General features: G+C 32.7%; 1 protein-coding gene across 4 annotated transcripts; it reads left to right on the top strand.

Moving 5' to 3' along the window:
* The first annotated feature begins 476 nt into the window (after positions 1 to 476).
* TGH (SWAP (Suppressor-of-White-APricot)/surp domain-containing protein) lies at positions 477 to 11,383 on the top strand. 4 transcript variants are annotated; one of them, XR_016527831.1, is made up of 18 exons: positions 484 to 683; positions 797 to 941; positions 1,585 to 1,675; positions 1,760 to 1,854; positions 2,433 to 2,536; positions 2,736 to 2,797; positions 2,871 to 2,945; positions 3,861 to 4,012; positions 4,393 to 4,468; positions 4,570 to 4,653; positions 4,869 to 4,946; positions 5,806 to 5,956; positions 6,125 to 6,611; positions 7,706 to 7,990; positions 8,067 to 8,195; positions 8,656 to 8,865; positions 9,908 to 10,991; positions 11,063 to 11,383. XR_016527831.1 is itself a non-coding variant. In XM_039022943.2 (17 exons), the coding sequence occupies exons 2-17, from the start codon at positions 807 to 809 to the stop codon at positions 10,700 to 10,702; spliced, it is 3,009 nt and encodes a 1,002-aa protein (XP_038878871.1). In that variant the 5' UTR covers positions 477 to 702; positions 797 to 806; the 3' UTR covers positions 10,703 to 11,383. The 4 variants fall into 4 exon arrangements, 2 of the variants coding, with proteins under 2 accessions (XP_038878871.1, XP_038878872.1); XR_016527830.1 differs by having other exon boundaries at positions 536 to 702; XM_039022943.2 differs by having other exon boundaries at positions 477 to 702; positions 9,908 to 11,383.
* The last annotated feature ends 10,589 nt before the right edge of the window (positions 11,384 to 21,972 follow it).

Raw genomic sequence — 21,972 nt, 5'->3', positions numbered from 1 at the left:
CACCTTTATGAAAAAGCCGTTCCTTTCTGAGAAAGCCTCGTCTTGGAAATTCCCGTTCGAAAAATCTCCGTTCAACAAAACATCGTCGAAAACTAGAGAAGTAATCACCTTTGAAATGAAGTTTAGAGTTTAAAGAAATCACCATTGTATTGTGTTTAGGTATTATTGATTTGATTTGAGGCTTCCGTCATGAAAATTATCAAATCATTCGTACACTGACGAGCAATCACATCAAACCAGGGAATTTCAAGTAAGAGCGAGAGCGTTTAATTAGACGAGAGCGAGATTTACTTCGTGAGGCCGGTGTAAGGGCAATTTACGTAATTTGGTATGACGATGATGTCAGCAGAGGGTCAATCAACATTATTTTTTAAAAATGGGTCATTTGACATTTTGGACTAAAAAATTGGGTCATATGTACAAATTTCCTAACTTTTGAATAAAATTAAAAACAAGGGAAAGAAGGTAAAGGAAAGAAAAACCATGGACGAACTTCCTTGTGCTCATGCCTTCGTAGGAGCGTACCGTCACCCTCACTTGAAAACACCCAATCATAATTGACCTTTGAGGCGGCTACTTCACCAACCGGTTAATTTATCACCCCACGGGGGAGCGCGCCCTAGCCCAGCTCCGATCACCTTCTTCTTCAATTCGCGGGAAGAGGCCTCGTTGCTCTGCAACTTGTAATTCCTCAACAACAATGTATCCATAATATTTCTCCAATCTTAATTTACAAGGATCTGTTTTCTTCAATACTGCATAACTTGTAGCCTTCCTTGAATTTTTGTTTTGGAAGTTTGAAACTCATGGAATCGGACGAAGAAGATTTCATATTCTATGGAACCCCAATTGAGCGGGAGGAAGAAATCAACAGCCGTAAAAAGAAATCTGTGGCTGACGCTTCGGGTACCATGCGAAGCCTCCCACACTGGAAACAAGAGGTATTACTCCATGTTCATTTTGGACTTCTTACGTCTTGCTTCGTGTTGGAAGTGAAGAAATTGGTATCAATCACTTGGCACTGAGTTTCGTATTGTATATTTAGTTCGTGGACAATAAATAATATAATTATACTCGTGTAATTAATCCAAAAAAATTGGAGAGCCGTCTGGAAATCTCCTTCCTCCTTTGTTTGCATAGGATTTGGCTTTATGTTATGTCCTTGTAAATTCCATGGTAAATCAATCATCGAACCGATTCCTGATAAAAAGAACGAACTATCTCGTTTTTAGTTCATAAACTTACATTAATTTTCTTTTAGCTCACAATTTTCATTTATTTTATTTAGTTTGTATCTTACACTAATTGAGAAAGAAATGTGAGTTACATATATTCATCCGTGTGGATTTTTAAGACTGCATATTGATTATTGAAGCCTAGGTACTTGAAGTTATCAGATAATTAAATTCCTTAAGCAGCATGTTATATGTGCATTTAGAGTCTAACCTTAACATCTCAAGAATTCAAATTGCGTAACTAAGATCATGGAAGAGTTTGAATTTTGAATTGAAGGAAAGAAATGGTGTATGACACTGTTGTATATTGTTTTATTATCTCATCGATCTTGTTTATAATTACCATTAGGTTAGAGATGAGGAAGGGCGTAGAAGATTTCATGGGGCATTCACCGGAGGATTTTCTGCTGGCCATTACAATACAGTGGGCTCAAAAGAAGGTGTGTAAACAAAAATTTTCCATTTCTAATATGATCTAATTGCACAAGCTTTTGTTCATTAGTTTTCAAATATGTTATGTGCAGGTTGGACTCCACAGTCATTTACGTCGTCCCGAAAGAATCGAGCTGAAGTCAAGCAACAAAACATTTTAAATTTCTTAGACGAAGATGAAAAAGCTGTATGTTCTTTCTGACCCGTTTGGATGGAATAACTTTAATGTATTAACAAGATTGATGGGGCCGGGGCCATGGGGCCATCTCCCCTCTATTTTTGTTGGATTTTCCCAAGGACTATTGGTGTTTTGAGAATGCTGTTCAGCACTGGTCCATTTTTAACAAATTTCCTGGTCCAGATAGACTCCAATATAGGCCTGGGAAAACTGGTTACTGTTGAAGTTTGAATGAACTATACATATCAGTCATTCAAGCTTACACTTTTTGAGTAAAAAACTAATATCCTATCACTCGGTATCTGATTAGGATGATATAAAAAGAACTTGTATGACACTTCAGGTTTTCAACTTGGAAAGTTGCTTTCGTCTGTTCAAAAGAAAATCCATCACTATCCCCTTCATGCTGCTTCTTTGACACTTGAAGTATATGATGCTTCTTTGCTAAACCAAATATGCATTATTTGAACATTATTCACTTTTTGGCTACATCTTGAAGATATATGATCTTGTGTATTCCCTGAATTTGTACATTATTGACAAGAAGAATTTGAACAAAGTTGTTAACCCCTCGTTCCTTTTTTTAGGAATTGGAAGGTCGAGGCCTGGGGACAGCATCTCAGTTTGATACATTTGGGTTCACAGCAGTAGAACTTGCTCGTAAACAAGCTGACAAGGAGCAACAACAGAGGTTAACTATTAACTTGCATTGTTATTTCCCACGCACTAGAAAGCAGAATGTCTCTATTTGTGTTTTCAATATTAGTTCTGTGGTTTCTTCTTTTGTTTAGCTTATTTATTTATTTTTTATTTGGGGGTCGGTTTGGCTTAGGGACTGGAAGGCTGAGTTTTGTTGATGTTAACACGATCTTCATTCTTATATTTTGCAGGCCGTCTGCTATTCCTGGACCTGTTCCTGATGAATTAATTGTTCCAGCTGCAGAATCCATAGGTTAGTTTAGGAGACTTCAAAAGTTCTTGTAAATCAAGTCCCTATTTATTAAAGCATCCAGTTTACTGATTAGGTGTGAAGTTACTATTAAAGATGGGATGGCGGCATGGACGTGCAATAAAGGACTCACGAGCTAATTCTCTTTATGGTATATTTTTCCTCATTCTATCAGAAGCTTTTATTGCATGCACATGTGTTTTTCTGTTTCCTCCCATTTCGGGTTCTCTTTCTCTCTCTCTCTCCATGTTTTTGTTGTTTTTGTTTTTCTTGGTTTTTATTTTTGTTTTTGTTTTTCCATGACAGCGATCTATTATCCATAGATTAGGTCTTTTAGAATATTTCTGGCTTGCTTCTTATACTATAGGCAAGGTTAAAAAGGAAATCAGAGTCTTCAAAAGACTAGGAAAGTTCTTTTGATAGGTTCTGTGACACTGTACAGTTCATGGATATCACACTGTTTTCTGATAGATATCTAACCGAAGGTGTTTTTGCATTAGGTGTTTCGTATTTGTGGTTGGGCATCCTCTACCTGGCCTCTAGTTTGTGCTTTCGTAATAGATGTTTCATATGGTCAACCACTTCAGAGTAAAAAATCCAATCCATTCTAACCGTTACATAGTTTAACTTTAATACTGAAGGGACACTTGAAAAAAAGGTGCGCTTGAGTCTTGATACTGTTGTGGCGTAAAACATATCAATTTGGACACTAGGCCAGGGAGAGAAACATTCTCTATATTTTTTATTTTGTAGTGTTTAATCCACTAAAAAACTTTACCTTCTTAGGTGTCTTGTGTATACTTGGTTAATGTACAGCTGGTGAACATTAATACTCTGTATGTTTGGTTAATTTTTCCTTCATGCACCAACTTGACCTATGAGATGAGGCTATGGAAGTGGTTGGAAAGAGTTGTGTAGTTTCACTCAGATTTTTTGAGGTGGCGTTTTATTTTCTTCACTTTGATGACTTGTTCTTATCTGTTGATTCTACCCTCCGGCTAGAAAGTAGATGATCAGCCCCTTTTAGTTACCTATCAAGCTAACTACCACAACTTGTTCTCTACAGATGCTCGAAGGGATGCTCGAAAAGCGTTTCTAGCATTTTCAATGGGTGATGCCAAATCAGAAATCCCCAATTCTGAATCATTTCAGGAGGATGATGATATTGTTTCTCCTCAATCGGCCAAGGGTGATATTTCGTCTTCTCAAAGCACACCAGTAAGAAAATTATTTGGGCTTATATTTTTTAGTTATTTAGTGGTTTGTGGTTCAAATGGAAAGTGTTTTGTCTAATAAAAGATAAAATATGAAAAAGATATCCAATCCAAACAAAGAAAAATAATGAAGATGTTTTAGGAATAGGATATTTCAACAACAATCCGTAAAGGAGCTAAAAAAGGAAAAATAACCATATTGATGACTTCTTTTGCATTCTATTTTCCAGATTAAGTGTAAAATGGTCATAAAACATGATAAAGGGTTGATTCTTTGCTATTTTCTCAGCATTTCCTTATCGTGTTTTAAGTGGCTTTTTGGCGTTATTTTTATTTTTTAGTGTGAATTTTTTGTTTCCGTGCTGTTTCTTTTCTTTGAAACAGGTTTATGTGATCAACCCAAAACAAGATTTGCATGGTTTAGGTTTTGATCCTTACAAGCATGCACCAGAGTTTAGGGGTATTTAGTATCTTCTATAACTCATATCAAATAAATTCTGGACAATTAATTCTATTTTGACTTTCTTTGTTTTATTTATTATGGTTATGTTTTTAATGTAGAAAAGAAAAGAGCACGCACAACTGGGAATCAGGAAGGTTACAAAAAAGTTTTCTCCACAAAGAATAATCTTTTTGGCTTTAGGAGTAAGATCTGTACCTCATCAATTGACTTTGCTTCAAATGCTTTTATTGCTTTTTAATTTTGTTGCATGCCTTCTTCAGTCTCTGATTGCTTTTATCTGAGCTTCTTCTTCTTCTTCTTCTTCTTCTTTTATATATATATATATTTTTATATTGTATTTCTTATTTTTAGCATACGAATTTTTAATGGTTCTGCATCATTAACTTTTATGAATCAGCTGAGAGGATTGCTTCTGGCTTTGGCATTGGTGCGCTTGAAGAACTTGATGTTGAAGATGAGGATGTTTATACCTCTGGTTAGTATGTGAACAGTTTTGTGGTATATCCTCAGTGTGATTCAGTACGGTCTTTTTTTTTAATTATCATTGTGGAGTTCAATGAATTTTTGGGTTTCATACTAGGTTAACTCCCGTAAGAAGAGGTGGCCAACTCATAAGATTGGAGATGGATGGATGGATGATTACTTTCTTATTTGGATGAGTTTGTTATTAGTGCTTTAATCAATACCGTACCAATTTCAACAGCTGTTATTATTGTTATTTTTAAATTTTATTTCTTTCACCTCTAATTAATGCTTTACTTCTAAGCCTTTTGGTGGTCCTTTCATAAAAAATGGGGATGGTGACGAGGAATACACCCTCGTTCTGACTTGTCCCATCCCCGATTTATTTTCCAACTCTGCACGCATGCACACGCAGATAGTTTCTAATTAAATTGTTAATAGAAGACATTAAAGTTTTAAAAACTAGTTATTCATGTAAAAAAGGTATAATTAGAAGGTTTTTAAATAAAAAAAATATTTTATTTTATGTATTTGTCAATGATCATTTAATTTTTATATAAAAGATAAATAGAAACAGTATACCAGATCCAATTTTTAATTCGAGGAATGTTCCATCCCATCCTTGGCCCTGCCTTGTTGCCATCTCTAGATTAGATAGCATACTACATTATTAATAGTCGGAATATTACTGAGAATACGATGATGAGCACCATCCTTTATGCTTTATTAAGTTTTTTACCATCATGTTGGTAAGAATATTTGTTTATGATATGATGCATCGACTGGAATTATGTTTGTTCATCATTATAATCTAGTCATATACATGACTATTGCAATGGCTCTGTAGTTTCCTGATTGCTTTTTGTTGGCAGGTTATGAGTTTGAGGAAACATATGTGCAAGAAGACGATGAGCCACCTTCTAAATTGATCACAGATGGCAAACAAAAGTTGATTGGAAGAAAAGTTGAGGGTGTCTTGCTTGGATTCAGAATTGCTTCAAAATCTGACTACCAGTTGGAGAGGTGCAAAAGAAAAGACAGATTTTTATTTCCTTTTGTTAGTTGGATTTAGTTATATGTGAATTCAAGGATGTATCATTTTGATTAGTTTACATGAACTTCTGAAACATGAAAACACTTTGGGCACTAGATTTTCGTCCTTTTGACCTTTATTTGTCTATTTGTTTTCAGGTTTGATCCTCCTGTAATACCTAAGGACTTTATACCCCACCACAAATTTGCGGGGCCTCTCAATGGAGGCTATAAGCTTGCTGATACCCCTCCTGTCGAGGTTTCTCCTCCTGAGGATAATAATCTGAAACTTCTAATTGAAGGGGTGGCAACTTTGGTTGCTCGCTGTGGAAAATTATTTGAGGATCTCTCTAGAGAAAAAAATAAGTCAAATCCATTATTTAGTTTTCTTAGTGGAGGAACTGGCCATGAATATTATTCAAGGAAGCTATGGGAGGAGCAACTGAAGCGCGTGGACCAACCTAAGCCTCAATTTGATGATAAATTGTCCCCAAGCCTGGAGAAGATGACAGCTGAAAGTCGTGGAAAAATACTTGGTGAGAAGCCTTTGGCAAGAAGCTCTAAAGGGTTAAATCCACCCGCAGCTTCTGATGGCGTGCATGTCCAATACAATCTTTCGGATACATTTACTAAATCTACATCATCCGTAAGTAGCTTAAACTTGGTCGCCTCTATATTTCATCCCTCTTAATCATTTTCTTCGATTTCTTTAGACTTCCACTGTCCTTTTCCAATCACTTGACGATGGACATGATAGCTCTCTTTTGTATCATTGAACTGGTTGTTTCTCATGGGAGAAGGGATGTTAGGGAATTTTTCTGAGGGTTTCTTGTGTTGTTCATTTCTCCATTTGTTGTGTTCCCCTTCTCATTTGCAGGGACCTCTACCTTTTCCTTTCTTTGAAAGTTAAAAATTTCCAAGAAAGTTAGATTCTTTGTCTGACAGGTTTTGTATGGGGGAGCGAACACACTGGAGCCTATCTAGCAAGTCTTCTTTTGTGTTGGACCTATAAGCTGCACTCTTTGTAGGCGGCGTAATGAGGACATCAACCATTTATTATGGAGTTGCTAGTTTGTTTACACTCATAGAACTAGTGCTTGAGCTCGTTTGGATTGTTTTGGCTTGCAATAGAGACATCTGTGATTGGACTCTCCTTTTTTAGATAAATTGAGATAAAAGGCAGGATCCTGTGGCTTGTTTTTCCCTTTCCCTTCTCTTTTTTTTCCTCCTTATTTTGTGGGATATTTTGTCAGAAAGAAACAATGGATTTCTGGAGAGGTTGAGAGGTCCCATGAGAAGGTTTGGGAGGTTGCTAAATGCTAGGCTTTTGCATCTTTGTGTAAGGTTTACGGTTGTATTATTAAGAATGCCATTCAGTTCACAAATGTAGGTAAGGAAAAATATACTTCTTTGCAAAAAGATAATTCTTAATTTGCTTGCTGTGAAACTTAAATTTGGCAGTTCAGTCAGGATAACCATCCATTGGAACACGTATCTTCACTAGTCGTGCCCACACCAGTTTGACCCTTAAATTAGTTTGGGGTTATTAATTTTTTTCCCTGCTCTTACATGTGAATAATTTTGAAAAAGAAGATTAAAGATGATCTGTGAATTTTAGATCAGAATTATGGCAACTGTCCATCTCTTTATTTCGTTTCTGACTGATTTATATTTAGTTTATGGTTACATGAACTAAGTTTACTTTATTTTTCATAAATTCTTGAATGTGATGAATTCTAGGGTGGGATGCCAGAGGTTGTCAAACCTTTCAAGGATGATCCAGCTAAGCAGGAAAGATTTGAGCATTTTTTAAAGGAAAAGTATCAAGGAGGCCTGCGCACTGGTGCTCCTGTTGGAGCTATTAACATGTCAGAAGCAGCTCGTGCACGTGAACGCTTGGACTTTGAGGCTGCTGCAGAGGCGATTGAGAAAGGGAAAGGGTTGAAAGAATCTAAGCTCTCTGCCGAGCACTTTGTGGATTTTTTAGCCACTGGAGGAATGCAGTTTACCTCTGGTGGTGTAGAGGTGTGTACAAGGTGCTGTTGTGCTTTCTTATGCATTTATGATCCAGGATTCTCATTAACCGACAACACTTCAACAGGAAGTCAAAGATACAAAGCTAGAAGGTTTAATGATGGAGAAAATGTTCCCAAAACGGGAAGAATATCAGTGGCGTCCTACTCCTATTCTGTGCAAGCGGTTTGATCTAATTGATCCCTACATGGGGAAGGTGCTGTATTGGGTTTACCTTATTTTGTTTCTAAATGTGCATTATTGGGAGTCTAAAAAGTCCTCATTCTTCTTCTTTTTTCTCTAGAAAGCATCAACAGCAGCAGCCTCACAACTAGGAACTAGTAACTTGCTCAGTAACTTAGGGTATTTTTGTTTCAAAATCCTCTCTCTTATTTTTTGGTGGATAGGGCAAGACCGTTGCTCCAGTCAACGAGTCAATAAATCAGATTGTGACTTTAATGCTATTCCCTGTTCCAAGTACAAAATTCATTCGCCTGGGTCTTGAATTGCTTTTCTTGGTCCTTTTTTATTCCATGCTTAGACATTTTCTGATTTTAGCAAATGACACTCATAAGTATGTGAAGGGTAGTTGTTTGTATCATCATAGGCACTGTCTGGTGTGAATTCTACATATCTCATTGTTTAATTAATACAAATGTTGAATAAATCTTTTGCAGCCACCACCAGCCCCTAGGATGAGGAGCAAGTTGGATACACTTATTTTCACATCAAATTCTGTCAAATCTACAAAGATTGAACAAGCTTCAACAACCACCTCTTCTTCATTATCTCAATCGAATGCTGAAGAAAAAGACAGAGATGCACCTGAAAATGTAAATGAAAAAGTGGAAGTTGAATGTGTTGATCGGCCTGTTGATCTATATAAGGTACCTCTTTTGTTCTCTGACGTAGAATTTCCCTTGCATTGGCTTATTGTCTTTTATGGATAGGCAATCTCCATTTTTTCCTTTTGCTACCAGAACTACAAGGTAAATGTTAAGGTCGGCAACTAGTTCTCCCACTTGTCATTATTTTTAACGAACTTTGTCTTTTGTGATAAGGGGAAAATAAATCTGGTGCAAGGAAATTGCTTGGCATTTTTCATTGCAGCGGCATATCACTGATCCAAAAAAAAAAAAGAATAAACAAGAAAACACTGCTCTGAATGAAAGATAAATAAGAACAGAAAAATGTTACGATTTGTGCCCTTTCCTCCTACATTCATACTCTCCATCCCTCTCTCTATCAAGCCAGTTTTTTCCTCTCTCTATCAGCTTTCATCTCATACACCCACCCTGAAGTTTTGAGCAGAAGACCGTTGTGCTTAGCATTGTTCTTTGTCATGGGGAATGTTTTAGTTTTCTCTGCAAATCAAACATTAACATACAGGAAATGCTTTCATCTCTGCTCTATTTGGAAGATGCCATCTTCCAAATTTATTAGGATGTCTGGAACTCACTCTATCTGTTGCTATCAGCTATATCGATGCTGTCTTTCATGCTTCAGTTGTTTTTAGCTTGTACTATTTCTCAGTGTTTATTTGGACTATTTTGATCAAGAAGCGATGGGTTTTTCCCCTACAACTTGTGCTCTTTCAGTCATACTTTGGGAACTGGATCAGTTGTTTTTAGCTTGTACTATTTCTCAGTGTTTATTTGGACTATTTTGATCAAGAAGCGATGGGTTAGCTATTTCTCAGTGTTTATTTGGACTATTTTGATCAAGAATCGATGGGTTTTTCCCCTACAACTTGTGCTCTTTCAGTCATACTTTGGGAACTGGATCTACTTATGTGCTTGTACACGTCATCTGTTTTGTCTGCATGGTTGTTTGTTGCCTAAATCTTAAATTCGTCGTTGCATACTTCTACTGTTGGTCTGATATGGATCATGACCCTCTGTCTGACATGGTGCTATAATTTGTTTACAGGCTATTTTCTCTGATGAGTCAGATGACGAAGAGAGTACGTCAACTCTCAAGCAAGCTGAGGATCCTAATAAGAAAGTTGAAGTGGCTAATACAACACTAAATCGTTTGATCGTGGGTGACTTTCTTGAATCTTTGGGTAAAGAACTGGGCTTGGAAGTGCCTCCAGATCTGCCTCCATCAAAGAAAGGCCAAACTGCAGCTCCTCAGACAGAAGCTGTACCTGTTGGTGAACAAAATACGAATATCCTTTCAGTTGAAGATAAGCCTTATCCCACTCCATCTTCCACTAGGATTCTATCGGACCATCGAACGACAGGCACCATGGAACTTGATCTAAATGGCAGAAAAGAAGACGATGAACACAATCATAACTCTACTGTAAGTGGTGGTAAAATTATGGAGACCAGTTCTTCGAAGAAAACTTTGGGTAAAGTTTATGAAGAAAAGATGTACAAGGACAAGGGGGATAGGAAGGCTAATAACAGGAGAGTTGACGACATTCATCGTGATCATAGCAACAGCTCATCATCGGAAGATGAAAAGAGAAGAAAACGTTCGAGGAGGCGAAGGTATAAAAGTAGCGACTCAGAGGATAGTGGATCAAGTGATTATCATATGAAAGAGCACTCTAGATCACGAGATAGAAAGAAAGGATCTTCTCAAGAAAAGAAGAGCCGTAGAAAACATTCAAAACATCACAAGCACAGACATAGAGATTCTTCCCCTAGAGATCATCATCGCTTTGGAAAAGATCGTACAACATCCGAGAGAGAGAAACATAGATGGAGAGATTGAAAAAATGGGGCTGTGTTACCTTGGTTTTGCTTCGGAAGTTGAAACTACCCACTATGAAACATCAGATTTCCAAATAGCAATGTCCAACGAAGGAAATCCAGTTTCAGCATCACTGCATCAGAAGATCCACAATCTCTTAGTTTCCACTCGCAGATGACTAGTCATGCAGCTTCTTCGTTAAGGAATGCTAAATTGTTCTCTCTAAACTTCAAGGGCTCTACGGATTCAAATTTCTTGAGATACAAAGGAGTATATGCTTTTACAACTTCTTCAATGCTTCTCTGAGAAGGTAACAGTTTGGTGGGTTCATTTCCCTTTACACACTACTCCCAGATACTAACTTAAAGAGGCTGTTTCCAGTTAGGTGATGTACGTGATGTCAAGCTATCAAGGTTCTTCAGGTCGTCGTTTGCAATCATTTGAACTTGCGACATTCAGACGTCGCTGTGTTCTTGGATTCTTCTGGGTCAGTGTTAAATTGTACAAGGATCATGTTCATAATGTTAATTGACGAGAAATATACCTTCTTATGTTGGTTTTTGTTTAGTTACAAATATGTTTGGAGAACCTTGACATGGAGTGTGATGTAAGACTCTTCGTTGGTTCTTCTATAGATCAATATGGAAAACTAGGATCCTAACCTATTTTGTGAAGAAATGAAATCCTTAGAATGTACTGCTACTTATAATTGTGGTAGAGGAATTCGGTGCATGATCAAAAGTATTAAAATTTTTAGGTTATTTCTGGAACTATACAGTTTAGGATCAGCCTGAAGCTCAAATGATCAGGTCTTCGACACCTTAAATCGTAAGGTTTATAAGCATGTAAGCGTGTTTTGTAGCGATTATAACTAGTAAGATTAGCTAGTGTGAAGAAGTCATTACTGATGGATTAAATCACACTATAGAGAAGAGGCATGTGAATGTCGTTTTTGACACATTTATCTCTTGTATTGTTTTTTAAAAGAGAGGGAGCTAAAAAAGGAAAAAGTTGTGCTTCTTATGACTTCGTAAAGAATTCGTCGATGGTAAAAAAATTCAAGAAGAAGAAGAAAAAGAGTTGGATTTTAGAGGGGTTTTCCAAGATTTCTCTTTGTTATTGGTTCCGGAAGGAAAGGGTAATTTGGGAAGCTTCCAAGAAGAGCTCTGGTGGACAGAAACCCGAGCAACCCGAGCTCTTCTTTAATTAACGTGATATTAGAAAATATTTTAAAAAAAATGTTGAATCAAATTCATGATAGCAGCTTTTTGTTAAACTAGTTTAATAGACTATTTTATTAATGTTTAAAATAGTAGCATGCTAGAACATATAAACAAATTTATAAATTAGTATAAAATTTTTATTTATTAATGTGTTTTATCAATTGAACTATTTAAAATTATTTTTTTAATTTTTAATTAATAATATATTTTTATAAAATACGATCATTATCATTATAATATAAAATACATAGTTTAAAATGAATGTGAAAATCAAAATCAAAATCTTGTTTTCTTTGAAAAAAGTTTTGAATTAATTGCACAATTGTTTGCTGTATAGTTTTGACGTTTATTATTTCAAATATTTAGGTTTGTTTTTATACTTGTATAGATTTATATATAACTATATTATCTTTTAGGTCGACACTTATAACTAATAAATAATAAATTTTAAAATAATTCATAATAAAAGTGATAATGTGGTGACATCTTTAGCATAACTCGATATAGTATAATAATAAAAATATTGATATATTACTATATCTACTAAATACTTTCTTTATGGCCTACAAAGTAGCTTTCATTATGTCAACTTCCAAGCTCTAGAAAAATTCGAAAGTCCTTCAATTTACTTTTCTTTCTCCAGCTAATTTTAGTTGCAAATTTTATGGAAATAGGTTTTTATATTTAATACAATGTAATGATATAAAACAAATCTATAAGAATGAAGATGGAATAAAATAAATTGTTGGAGATGATGTATTCTATGAAATCAAATGAATTTTATTAAAGTGAGTTATTAGATTTAAATACAATGCAATATAAGATAAAACAAATTTAAAAGAACGAAATTTGGGTAAAACAAATATATTGGAGTTCATAAAATCAAATGAATTTTATTAGCTTGTATTATTATAAAATACAATGCAATGAGTTAAAAAAAAAAAAAAAAAAATTAAAGTTAGGTAAAATAAATATGGTGGATATCAGTGTAAAATCTATGAAATCAAATAAATTTTATTAAGGTGAGTATTTTTTAAGGCATGTGGTGAGTCTTCATATTTAAATACATTGCAATTAAATTTTTAGAAAATATAGGAAAAATTGAATAAAACAAATCATTTCATCCCATAATCTAAAAAATCAAGTAGAGGGACGTAATGGCTAACATAGCTTATTTGGCTTGGGATTATTTAGCATCTTCATTCGTTTCATTCCCCCATCTTCCTCTCCCCACACATTGCTCTTTTCAATTTTCATACAAAGTAAGAAATACAAACAAAATTAAATGAGTCACTAAAAATTAGAATTAATAAATTTAAATAAATCGTATACACTTATCCCCAATTATAATCGAAAAAGCAATGAACAAATTGTCCCTAATTTGAATTAATCCTTCCAATGAAGTCAATGTATGCTGATACAAATCATCAAACACCTTCTATACTCCCAAATCAAATCCCTAAAAAAGAAAAAACTAAAAAGCAAAGTCAAAATAAAAAAAAACAAACAAACACATTTCAATACAATATTAAAAAAATTAAAAAAAAAAAAATTACATGTTGCAAAGGTCCATCATCTAAATGCATTGAGAGGTTTTTCCATGGTTTCCCGTTTGGGTTTTCCTATATAAATAAATTTCAAATCAAACCCCTCCAAAGTCTAAAAAATACACATTGGGAAGATTTTTTGTTTTTGGATATAAAAAAATTTCTAAATCAAATCCCTTTAAAATAAAAAAAAGAAGATTTTAATACAATATAAAAAAAAAACAAAATAACAAAACTAATAGTTTGAAATTGCTCCGATCAAAGATTTATTACCCACATGCAAAATGCTTAGATTAAGTTTTCTTCTACTGATCATTATTCAAGTGTTTAGATGAGTGATCCATATTTCTTCCATTTTCACAAAGTGATCTATTGATATTATTTCTCTTGAATTTCTTCAATTTAGTATTGAAATGAAGTGGGGTAGAAGTGAGAGTTGAATGCCCATGACCAAAGCATGGACTCAAATTATAACTATGTGCCTATTTGTATCTCTTGGATAAAAGATTTCGTTTGAGTTGCGTTGTTTCGTACCTGAAGTGTCTTTCCGTAGAGGGTTTTAATTGGTACTATTGCACCCTATCTCGAAGAATCACATACCATCAATATCAATTGCACTTATTTGACCTATGACTTTATTTTTTAAATATATAAATTTATTTTATAAACTACAAAATTAAAAAAGTCACCTCTATTATCTTTCAAATGGACACTTACACTCGAAAAGTCATAACCACTCCACAAAAGAGCAATATAGAAATTTATGAAAAATGTAAAGACAAAAGGACATGTAAAGATTCTCCCTACATATCACTTTTAAATATAATAGAGATAGAGATATGAGTGATTTTACCTTTTTTGTCTCTTTCTATTTTTCCTATTCAGAAAGATTTATTTACTAATTTTTTGACCGAGTTTTAGGAAAAGAAAATTTTATTTGGGAGGTTTTGAGAGGATGATTTTAACTAAAATCAAGTAAAAATAATTAAAAAAAATTAAGATTTAAATTGGAGTTATATTTGATATTCAATTACCAAAGTCTAGGAGTATAAGGAGATTTTTTCACTTAAATTTATTCATCAATGGAGGACCAGCAGTTGCAATAAGAGATTCAATTGTGTTCAGTACCTGCCTTAGTCATGTTCTTTGAATAGTTATCTAAAGATTGTATAACATATAATATATATTAAAATTATTAAATAGTTGTTTGGTGCTTAACCAATTGAACAATGTTAAGTTGATGGGTTGATTTTTTTTTTTTTTTTTTTTTTTTTTTTTTTTTTTTTTAAAAAAAAACATTCCAGATTAAATTTGAAATTAGATCTACATCGTGTAATTGTCTATTAAGTTTTGGATATTTTTCAAGGCTAAATTATAAGAATACCTTTGAATCTTGCTATTTGTTTTAAAATTAATTGTAATTATTTTCAAAGTTGAAATATTATGTTTGGACTTTTAACGAATGTTCTGGAACTATCCTTTATAGCAATACCAAAATGGTTGATGAAATGACACTTGGTAGTTAGTAGCATAAAGGCTAGTTAGGAGTCAACGTTTATAATAATCTCTGCAGGATCGGGTCTTCATGAATATCTTTCTTGATCAGGACGAAAAATCCTCGATTTGATTTGATTGAAGATAGGATCAAACTAAGGATAAAAAAGGGTTCCTGGTCGGGAACGGGGCGAGGACGGAGAAGGTTTCCCCACCCTATCCGTTGACCTCATCCTCGTCCCAAATAATTTTTTTATTTGTTTCTTTTATACACCATACATATAGTTGCTTCGGTAACTGTTTTATGTTTTTAAATTTTTGTTTTTGTTTTTGTTTTTGTTTTATTTCATAATATAAAACAGTGTCACAGTAGCCTTATTTTGTTTAAATTTCATTCTATAATATAATAACTTTAATCATTTTATTAAATTTACAATATAAAATGCTAAAATATCTTTTAATTACTCATTTAAATTAAAAAAAATATTAATAATACTAACTTGTTATCTAAAATATTTAGAATTTCAATATAAATACCACATTTTAATTAATTTTAAATAAAATAATAATTACAAATAAAAATAAAAAATGGATAATATTTCCTCACGGGACACAATTTCCGAACAGGATCCCCAACTCTGACTCCTCAAAACGGAAAATGGGACGGGATGAGGATGAAAAATTTCTACGGGGATGGGGATGGAGAGTGCATCCTTGACCCCACTTCGTTGTCACCATGAGCTAGAGCATAAGATCCAAGATTGCTTTAATATACAATTTTTTTAAAATTTTGGATGAAATTAGGATTTGAAATGGTATATTAGTGATCTAAATTGGTTCGATGATCTAAATTTTCGTTATAAGTTATCAACACATCATTTTACATCTCAACTTTCATCCAAAATTATCAAATAATAGTTTGAAAATGTTTATGAAAAAATCAAAGGTAATATTGTAAATTTTGAAAGAATTTAATTTATAACTTTTATGGGCCTTTCTCTTCATAAATCAAGGGACAAAACAAATTTCAATGTACAAACTATCCTCTTCAAATATTATAGTTTCTAATACGAATAATCAAATCTTCCACTTCTGAGATGATTTGTTGGTTTATATATCAAGAAGAGTGGTTGATATTAGGAGTGTCAATAGGATAAGGGTTGACTTCTTTATCCATGTCCTAATCCTTTAAATCATTCTTTATTCCTACTATAGTTTCAGAAATGACCCTCATGAAAAATTTGTAGGAGTGAGCTTTTTCTTTCATAAAATTAGTAATTTTAGTTTAATTTTGATTAGATTAATAAGAATATATATATATCCATTGTTTACATGAAGCGTGGAATGAAGCATGGAAGAAATGGAAGAAATGGACACGTGATGTGTGTGTAGCATGAAGAATATGGAGTAAATGGTATTGGTGGAAGGATGTATGAAGGACACGTGGCAAAGAGAGAGGAAATGGAAAATGGAATGGAGAATTATGATATGTTATGGAATGGAAAATTATGATATTTTATGGAATGGTAAATTATAATTATGGAATGGAATGAGTATGTTGGTATGGAATGAAGCAAAGGTTTACTATAATCTGTGATTGAAATAATGATAGAAAGTTTGTGTAAATTGAAAGTTAATAAAATAAGACTAAATTAATTGTTGCAATTGATAAAGAAAGATTGATGTAGGAAATATGAACTTCCTTGAATTGTTTGGGAGAAATGAAGAACTTCTTTATTTTTCAACACAAGGTATAAAGTTCTCTAGATTTTCTCTCAAGGCAAAAACTAAAGATACAGAAGAAAAAACTTGTGAAGGTAAAACTTGTGTCCCTAGATTCATACTAAACTTCCTTTATAGAGATAGGAAATTTACCATGCATTACATTGGGTGGACATGTTATAAGACGCATGACACCTAAAATCTAAAACCAAACATTTGTACAATACATTGAAACTTAAGTTTGACACGTTTTGTCTTCAATTGGAGTTTGTCGTCTACTTATTTGATTGAGTTGATTTGTGGATGTGACGCATAAAATTTGCAAATTCGTTGTCATCCTCTTCTTCTTGAATGTTTGATGTATTTTCTTCTTGACTGGTAGTGGATGGAGACGAAATTTGTTGAAGAATAATATTGGGCTCTTCTTCATTTGATACTTGTGCCATTGCAACCATCAGTCCTGATTTTTGAGTAAAAAATTGTTGATTCTTTTGTAGATTTGGCTTCATATTGTGGGGATAGATGGAAAACTATTTTTCCACCACATTTTTTTGAAGCAACAACTATGTTGAATTTGTCCCACCGCTTGATTCGATATGATCGAGATAAGCGGGAGATGTCATTTGATTCTGTAACAGAATAATTTCAGCAAAAGATCCATGCTAGATGAAAATAATATAAAAACGTAGAGTTAAGTAAAAAGAATTTGAGAAAATATTATTTGAAAAGTATCTATAACTTTCAAGAATTGGATATGGTGGGATAGCCTCATTAAGGCCAAATATATCCCACCAATCATTAAACCATAATGGAAAATCTTGGATGTCAAACATTATGAACCAAGAATGATTAAAATTGTTTAACCAAAACATATTGTACCAAGCATTTTGATAATCGATGTATGAATAAGTTTGTGGAGAAAATTGATGAGAAAATCTTTTTTTAGTATAAATATTTTGATTCCATTTTGTTGGAGTTAGAACACAAAGACAATTCTATTGGGGTCATCTTTATTCTTGTTATGGGTGATTTCAATTCAGTCGGTATCAACAAGAATAAATTCATACAATAAACGAGTTTTTTGAGGATGGTTTGGAATATAATGGAAATTTGACGGAAATATTTTTTAAATTGTTTCAAGCATAGATTTACCTCAATTAAGGCAGAAGGCCTTGAATGGATGGAAGATCCCAAAATATGAAATTTATTTGATAACGGTAATTCTTGAGGAGTTTTTCCTTTTCGATCCTCCATTATCGATGATGATTCTCCTTTGATAAATTGATACGCTTGAGAGTATGATGCTTTGGTTTGTGGAGGTATTGATCGTTGTTGTTGTTCTTGATCACGATCATGCTTTTCTTCTTTCTTGCAAGGGGACTTCATTTGTTCTTTTCTTTCTCTCTTTCACTCTCTTCTTTAGTCTTGCTTTGAAGAAATTCTCGAGTGATATCAGGGAGGGAGTTTGCACTTCCTTTTATAGCTTCAATTTTGAAATCAAAACAAGAAAGTATTGCTTGTCATCTAGCAAAAATTTGTCGAGAAACCAGGTTTTTAACATCCTTTTGTAAAACATCTGTAGCTGCTTTGCAATCCACGCGTATTAAAAAACTTTTGTTGATTAAATCACTTTGGAATTTGTTGGTATATAAAACAATTGATAAAATCTCTTTTTTTGATGGTTGAATATTTTTTTTAGATCTTAAATCTCTTTTTTTGATGGTTGAATATTTTTTTTAGATCTTAGTCAGATACCCGAATGATTTCTAACTAGTTGCTCGTTACCATTGATGGACTGTTTGAGAATGCCTCCATATCCTATATTTGATGCATCTGTTTCTACAATGAGTGATGCATGTGGATTGATGATGGATAAACATGGAAGACTTTTGACTAGACCTTTAATTATTTTAATGATATGTATGTTAATGATTCCATGGAGGGGATTTTTTCTGAGTCTTTGATATAGAGGTTCACATTGTCTTAAATTTGGAATAAAATCTGATATATAATTTAAGTAACCTAAGAATCTTTGTAATTGATTTTTATTGGTGATTTCTGAAAATTTGTTAGCAAATTCTATTGATAGATCATCTAATTGTTTTTCGATTCTTTTATAACATTTCATTTAGAAATTGTATTTGTTGGGTCTTTCTTTTAATGGAGTTAATAATTTTAAATATTGAGGACTTTTGAATTGAATTTATTAATTTAGTAGATATTGGATTTACAAATTTGAAAGTAATGTTTTGATTTAAGATTTTTGAATTTATTCCTTTCTCATTTATTGAGAATGGATAAAGTTGAGATAGGAATGAGGTTCCTAATATTATTTCTTCATCTAAGTCTTATATTTATATGAAGATATTTTTGAAACAATATCCTTGATTGCATATATATGCATTTGAAAGTTTGTAACGAATTTTTAATCGTTGATCATTAGCACCATGTAATTTTTCGGAGGTTTTTTTTAAAGTATTTGGTAGGTATTAAGCCTTCCCGTATATAGCTTTGGTCGGCTCCTGAGTCAATTAAAATCTTAGAGGTTAAATGGTATTCCTTATTTATGACAAGATCAAAAATAGAGTACCATTTTTGTATTTGAACTTTATTAATAAGATTGATAAACGATTCTTGTGGAATTTTATCGGCTTCATTATCAATTTCTATGTTTTCAGGATTTTTAGAAGTGAAAGGTTGATCAATTATTTGTTGAGTTTGAAGTGATAAGAGTTTGAATTTTATTTGAGAATTTTCTATTGTAATGTTAGAAATTTCTTCCTTTATTGTATTTATTTCTCTTTGAAGGTCGGGAATAGTTACTGGTTTTGTTTTTGGTTCGAAGCGAGAATTATCTCTTTAAGATTGTAATGTTGGAAACTTTGTTGTTGAGGTTCTTAAGATAAGTTTTTTAAAATATTCTCTTTTAATTTTGGGGTCTTCAATTTGGCGAATGACTTCAAAAAGAATCTCTTGTCTCTTGAAATAACCTTTATAGTTTGCTTGCATGCACATGTTTCAATTTGATTATCAAGGATATTGATATTTTAGAATTAGAATTATGAATTTCGAAAATTTGTTCATAGGAGGATTTTTCATTGTCATCTGATGAGGAGGAGGAGTTTGAATGTGTTAACAAATTTAATAATTGAATTTTTAAATCTTCATCTATTTCTAAACTATTAATTTTTCCTTTCATAGGACAATTTGGAGCTATGTGTCCCTTTTGTATACCTTTAAAACAAGTAATTTCTTTTCTTCTAGTAGTTTTGTAATTTTTAAATCTTCTTTTTGGTTTATAAGTATGCTTGTTTTGGTTATTTTGAAAATATCTCTGGGTTGTATAAGGTTTTCTGTAAAATTTCTTTTTAAATTGCTTGGGTTGTTTTCGGGCTGACAGCTGTATTTTCTCATAACCATACTGAGCACAAAAAGATCTAAGTTCCTGTTTTTGCTTATGAAATTCATTTTTCATTTTTGCTCTCAATTTAATGTCTGTGCATAAAGCTAAACCTTCATTGTTGATAAAGCTAATTAATTCACCGCAGGTTAGATTATCAAGAATTGTACCATGATAAGTTTGTCTTATTGTTTGGGTACTTTTTGAGCAAATAATTTTGGCAATCCTGAGAGAATCTTTCTTTCCAAGATTGATTATTGCAATCTGTGCGGGTATAAACTTTGCTCAAGAAAACATCTTTATACCATCTGACATCTTGAAGTTTTGGACAAGTAAAGTTGGAAAGAATTTCAGAACATTCGTTCTTGGAACTGAACGGATTCTCCTATAAAGTTTTTGGTAATAGTGTAAATCAAAGTTGCAATAACGTCTTGTATTTGACTTATTTCTGAACTACTTGGTTCAACTTTAATGGCAGTTGGTATTCTTGTTTTGTCATTTGAAGATACACAATTATCCCACTATCCTTTTAAATTGCCAGTGAAACCGAAAATTAGCATTTGAGTAATTTGGTGGTCTATATTTTGGTGTATTTTGTAAGCAGTGACTACTAAGGTCATTTCATGCATTAAATTTAGAATTTGATGTTCAGTCATGCCATCTATATTCTATTCATAGATGTCATTTCCTGTACATTGAGCCTAGGTTAATTGATATCTCTCTTCGTATTGCATAGATGATCTAGAATAATAGTTTCTAAATTTTGGATACCTAATTTGTTATCTTTTGAAGAGTGAGATTACGAAATTGTTCTTCCAGGTTATTTTGTAAGTCATCAGGATTATCTTTTATTTCATGTATGTCAGAATAATTTTGACCAGAAGTTTCATTTATAGTATTAATTTTTGATGTTGATGTATTAAATTCTTTTGTAGAATTTAAATTCATGTTTTGTAATTGAAGGTTAATTTTGTCTAAAATATTATTAGATTCTTTACTTGAAAAATTAATTAATTTTAAATCTTTATATGATATTTCAAAAGGTTTAAACAATGGTTTTGTTTTATCGATTAGTTAAGGTTGTGATTTTATAGGGTGATGTTGAGATTCAAGTTTGGATTCTATTCTTTCTACTTGGTTGGATATTGTATGTAAAATTTTATTAGAATAATTATTCTGTAATTGTATATTTTTGATATCTTTTGATGTCGGTACTTTTGTTCCAATTTCAGGTACATTTATCATCTTGAAAGGTGAAGCTATTACTTCTTGATCATTATTATTTTGGAATTTAATTTCTGATGTGGAGAAGTTACACATCTTTTAGGATTTGTAGTTTCCTTATTAGTATTAATAGTTTGATATGAAGGAGATGTAAGGTTTTGATAATAAGTTCTATATTTCATCCAATGGAAGAATATATATTTAATTTAAGTTTTTCCATTGTTCCGTAATATTCATCATGAATAGTTTTGGTAAAGGATTAAAAAAATTTATTCCTTAAGAGTTTATTTTTGTACCAAGATTCTTTATCTAATTCTATTTTATTAATTGTAAAGGGTTTGGAAATAAGGTTAATATTTTGTATATCAACATGAGTTGGGATAAGGTTGATTCCTTATCTTTTGTATAAGGTTGATTCCTTATCTTTTGTATAAAAAGGTTGAGGTATTGTATTATCAAACTGTACTCCTTGAAGATTTATAGAAGTATTTAGTTGAGGAGGTTCATACGTCGTGGAAAATTTAGGAGGTTCATATGTACTAGAAAATCTAGGAGGTTTATATCTTGAAGATTGAAACTGTATTTCTACACTTCCATCTTCATTTTCAATGATACAGATTAATTTTGGATCTTTAATTGAAGGTTTAAAGGCATCTTCTAAATTCCATCTAGGATTATGAG

The sequence above is a fragment of the Benincasa hispida genome, chromosome 2, assembly GCF_027475165.1.
Source record: "Benincasa hispida cultivar pf3 chromosome 2, pf3_genome.v1.1, whole genome shotgun sequence".
NCBI lineage: Eukaryota > Viridiplantae > Streptophyta > Magnoliopsida > Cucurbitales > Cucurbitaceae > Benincasa > Benincasa hispida.
This window is presented reverse-complemented; position numbering and strand designations above follow the sequence as displayed.

What these genes read in the sequence shown, in the direction of transcription:
- TGH (XM_039022943.2), top strand. Translation starts at nt 807, where the DNA reads ATGGAATCGGACGAAGAAGATTTCATATTCTATGGAACCCCAATTGAG. An exon ending in TAGACGAAGATGAAAAAGCT is followed by an intron (nt 1,855 to 2,432) that starts GTATGTTCTTTC and finishes TCCTTTTTTTAG; the next exon opens with GAATTGGAAGGTCGAGGCCT. An exon ending in TTGATCCCTACATGGGGAAG is followed by an intron (nt 8,196 to 8,655) that starts GTGCTGTATTGG and finishes AATCTTTTGCAG; the next exon opens with CCACCACCAGCCCCTAGGAT.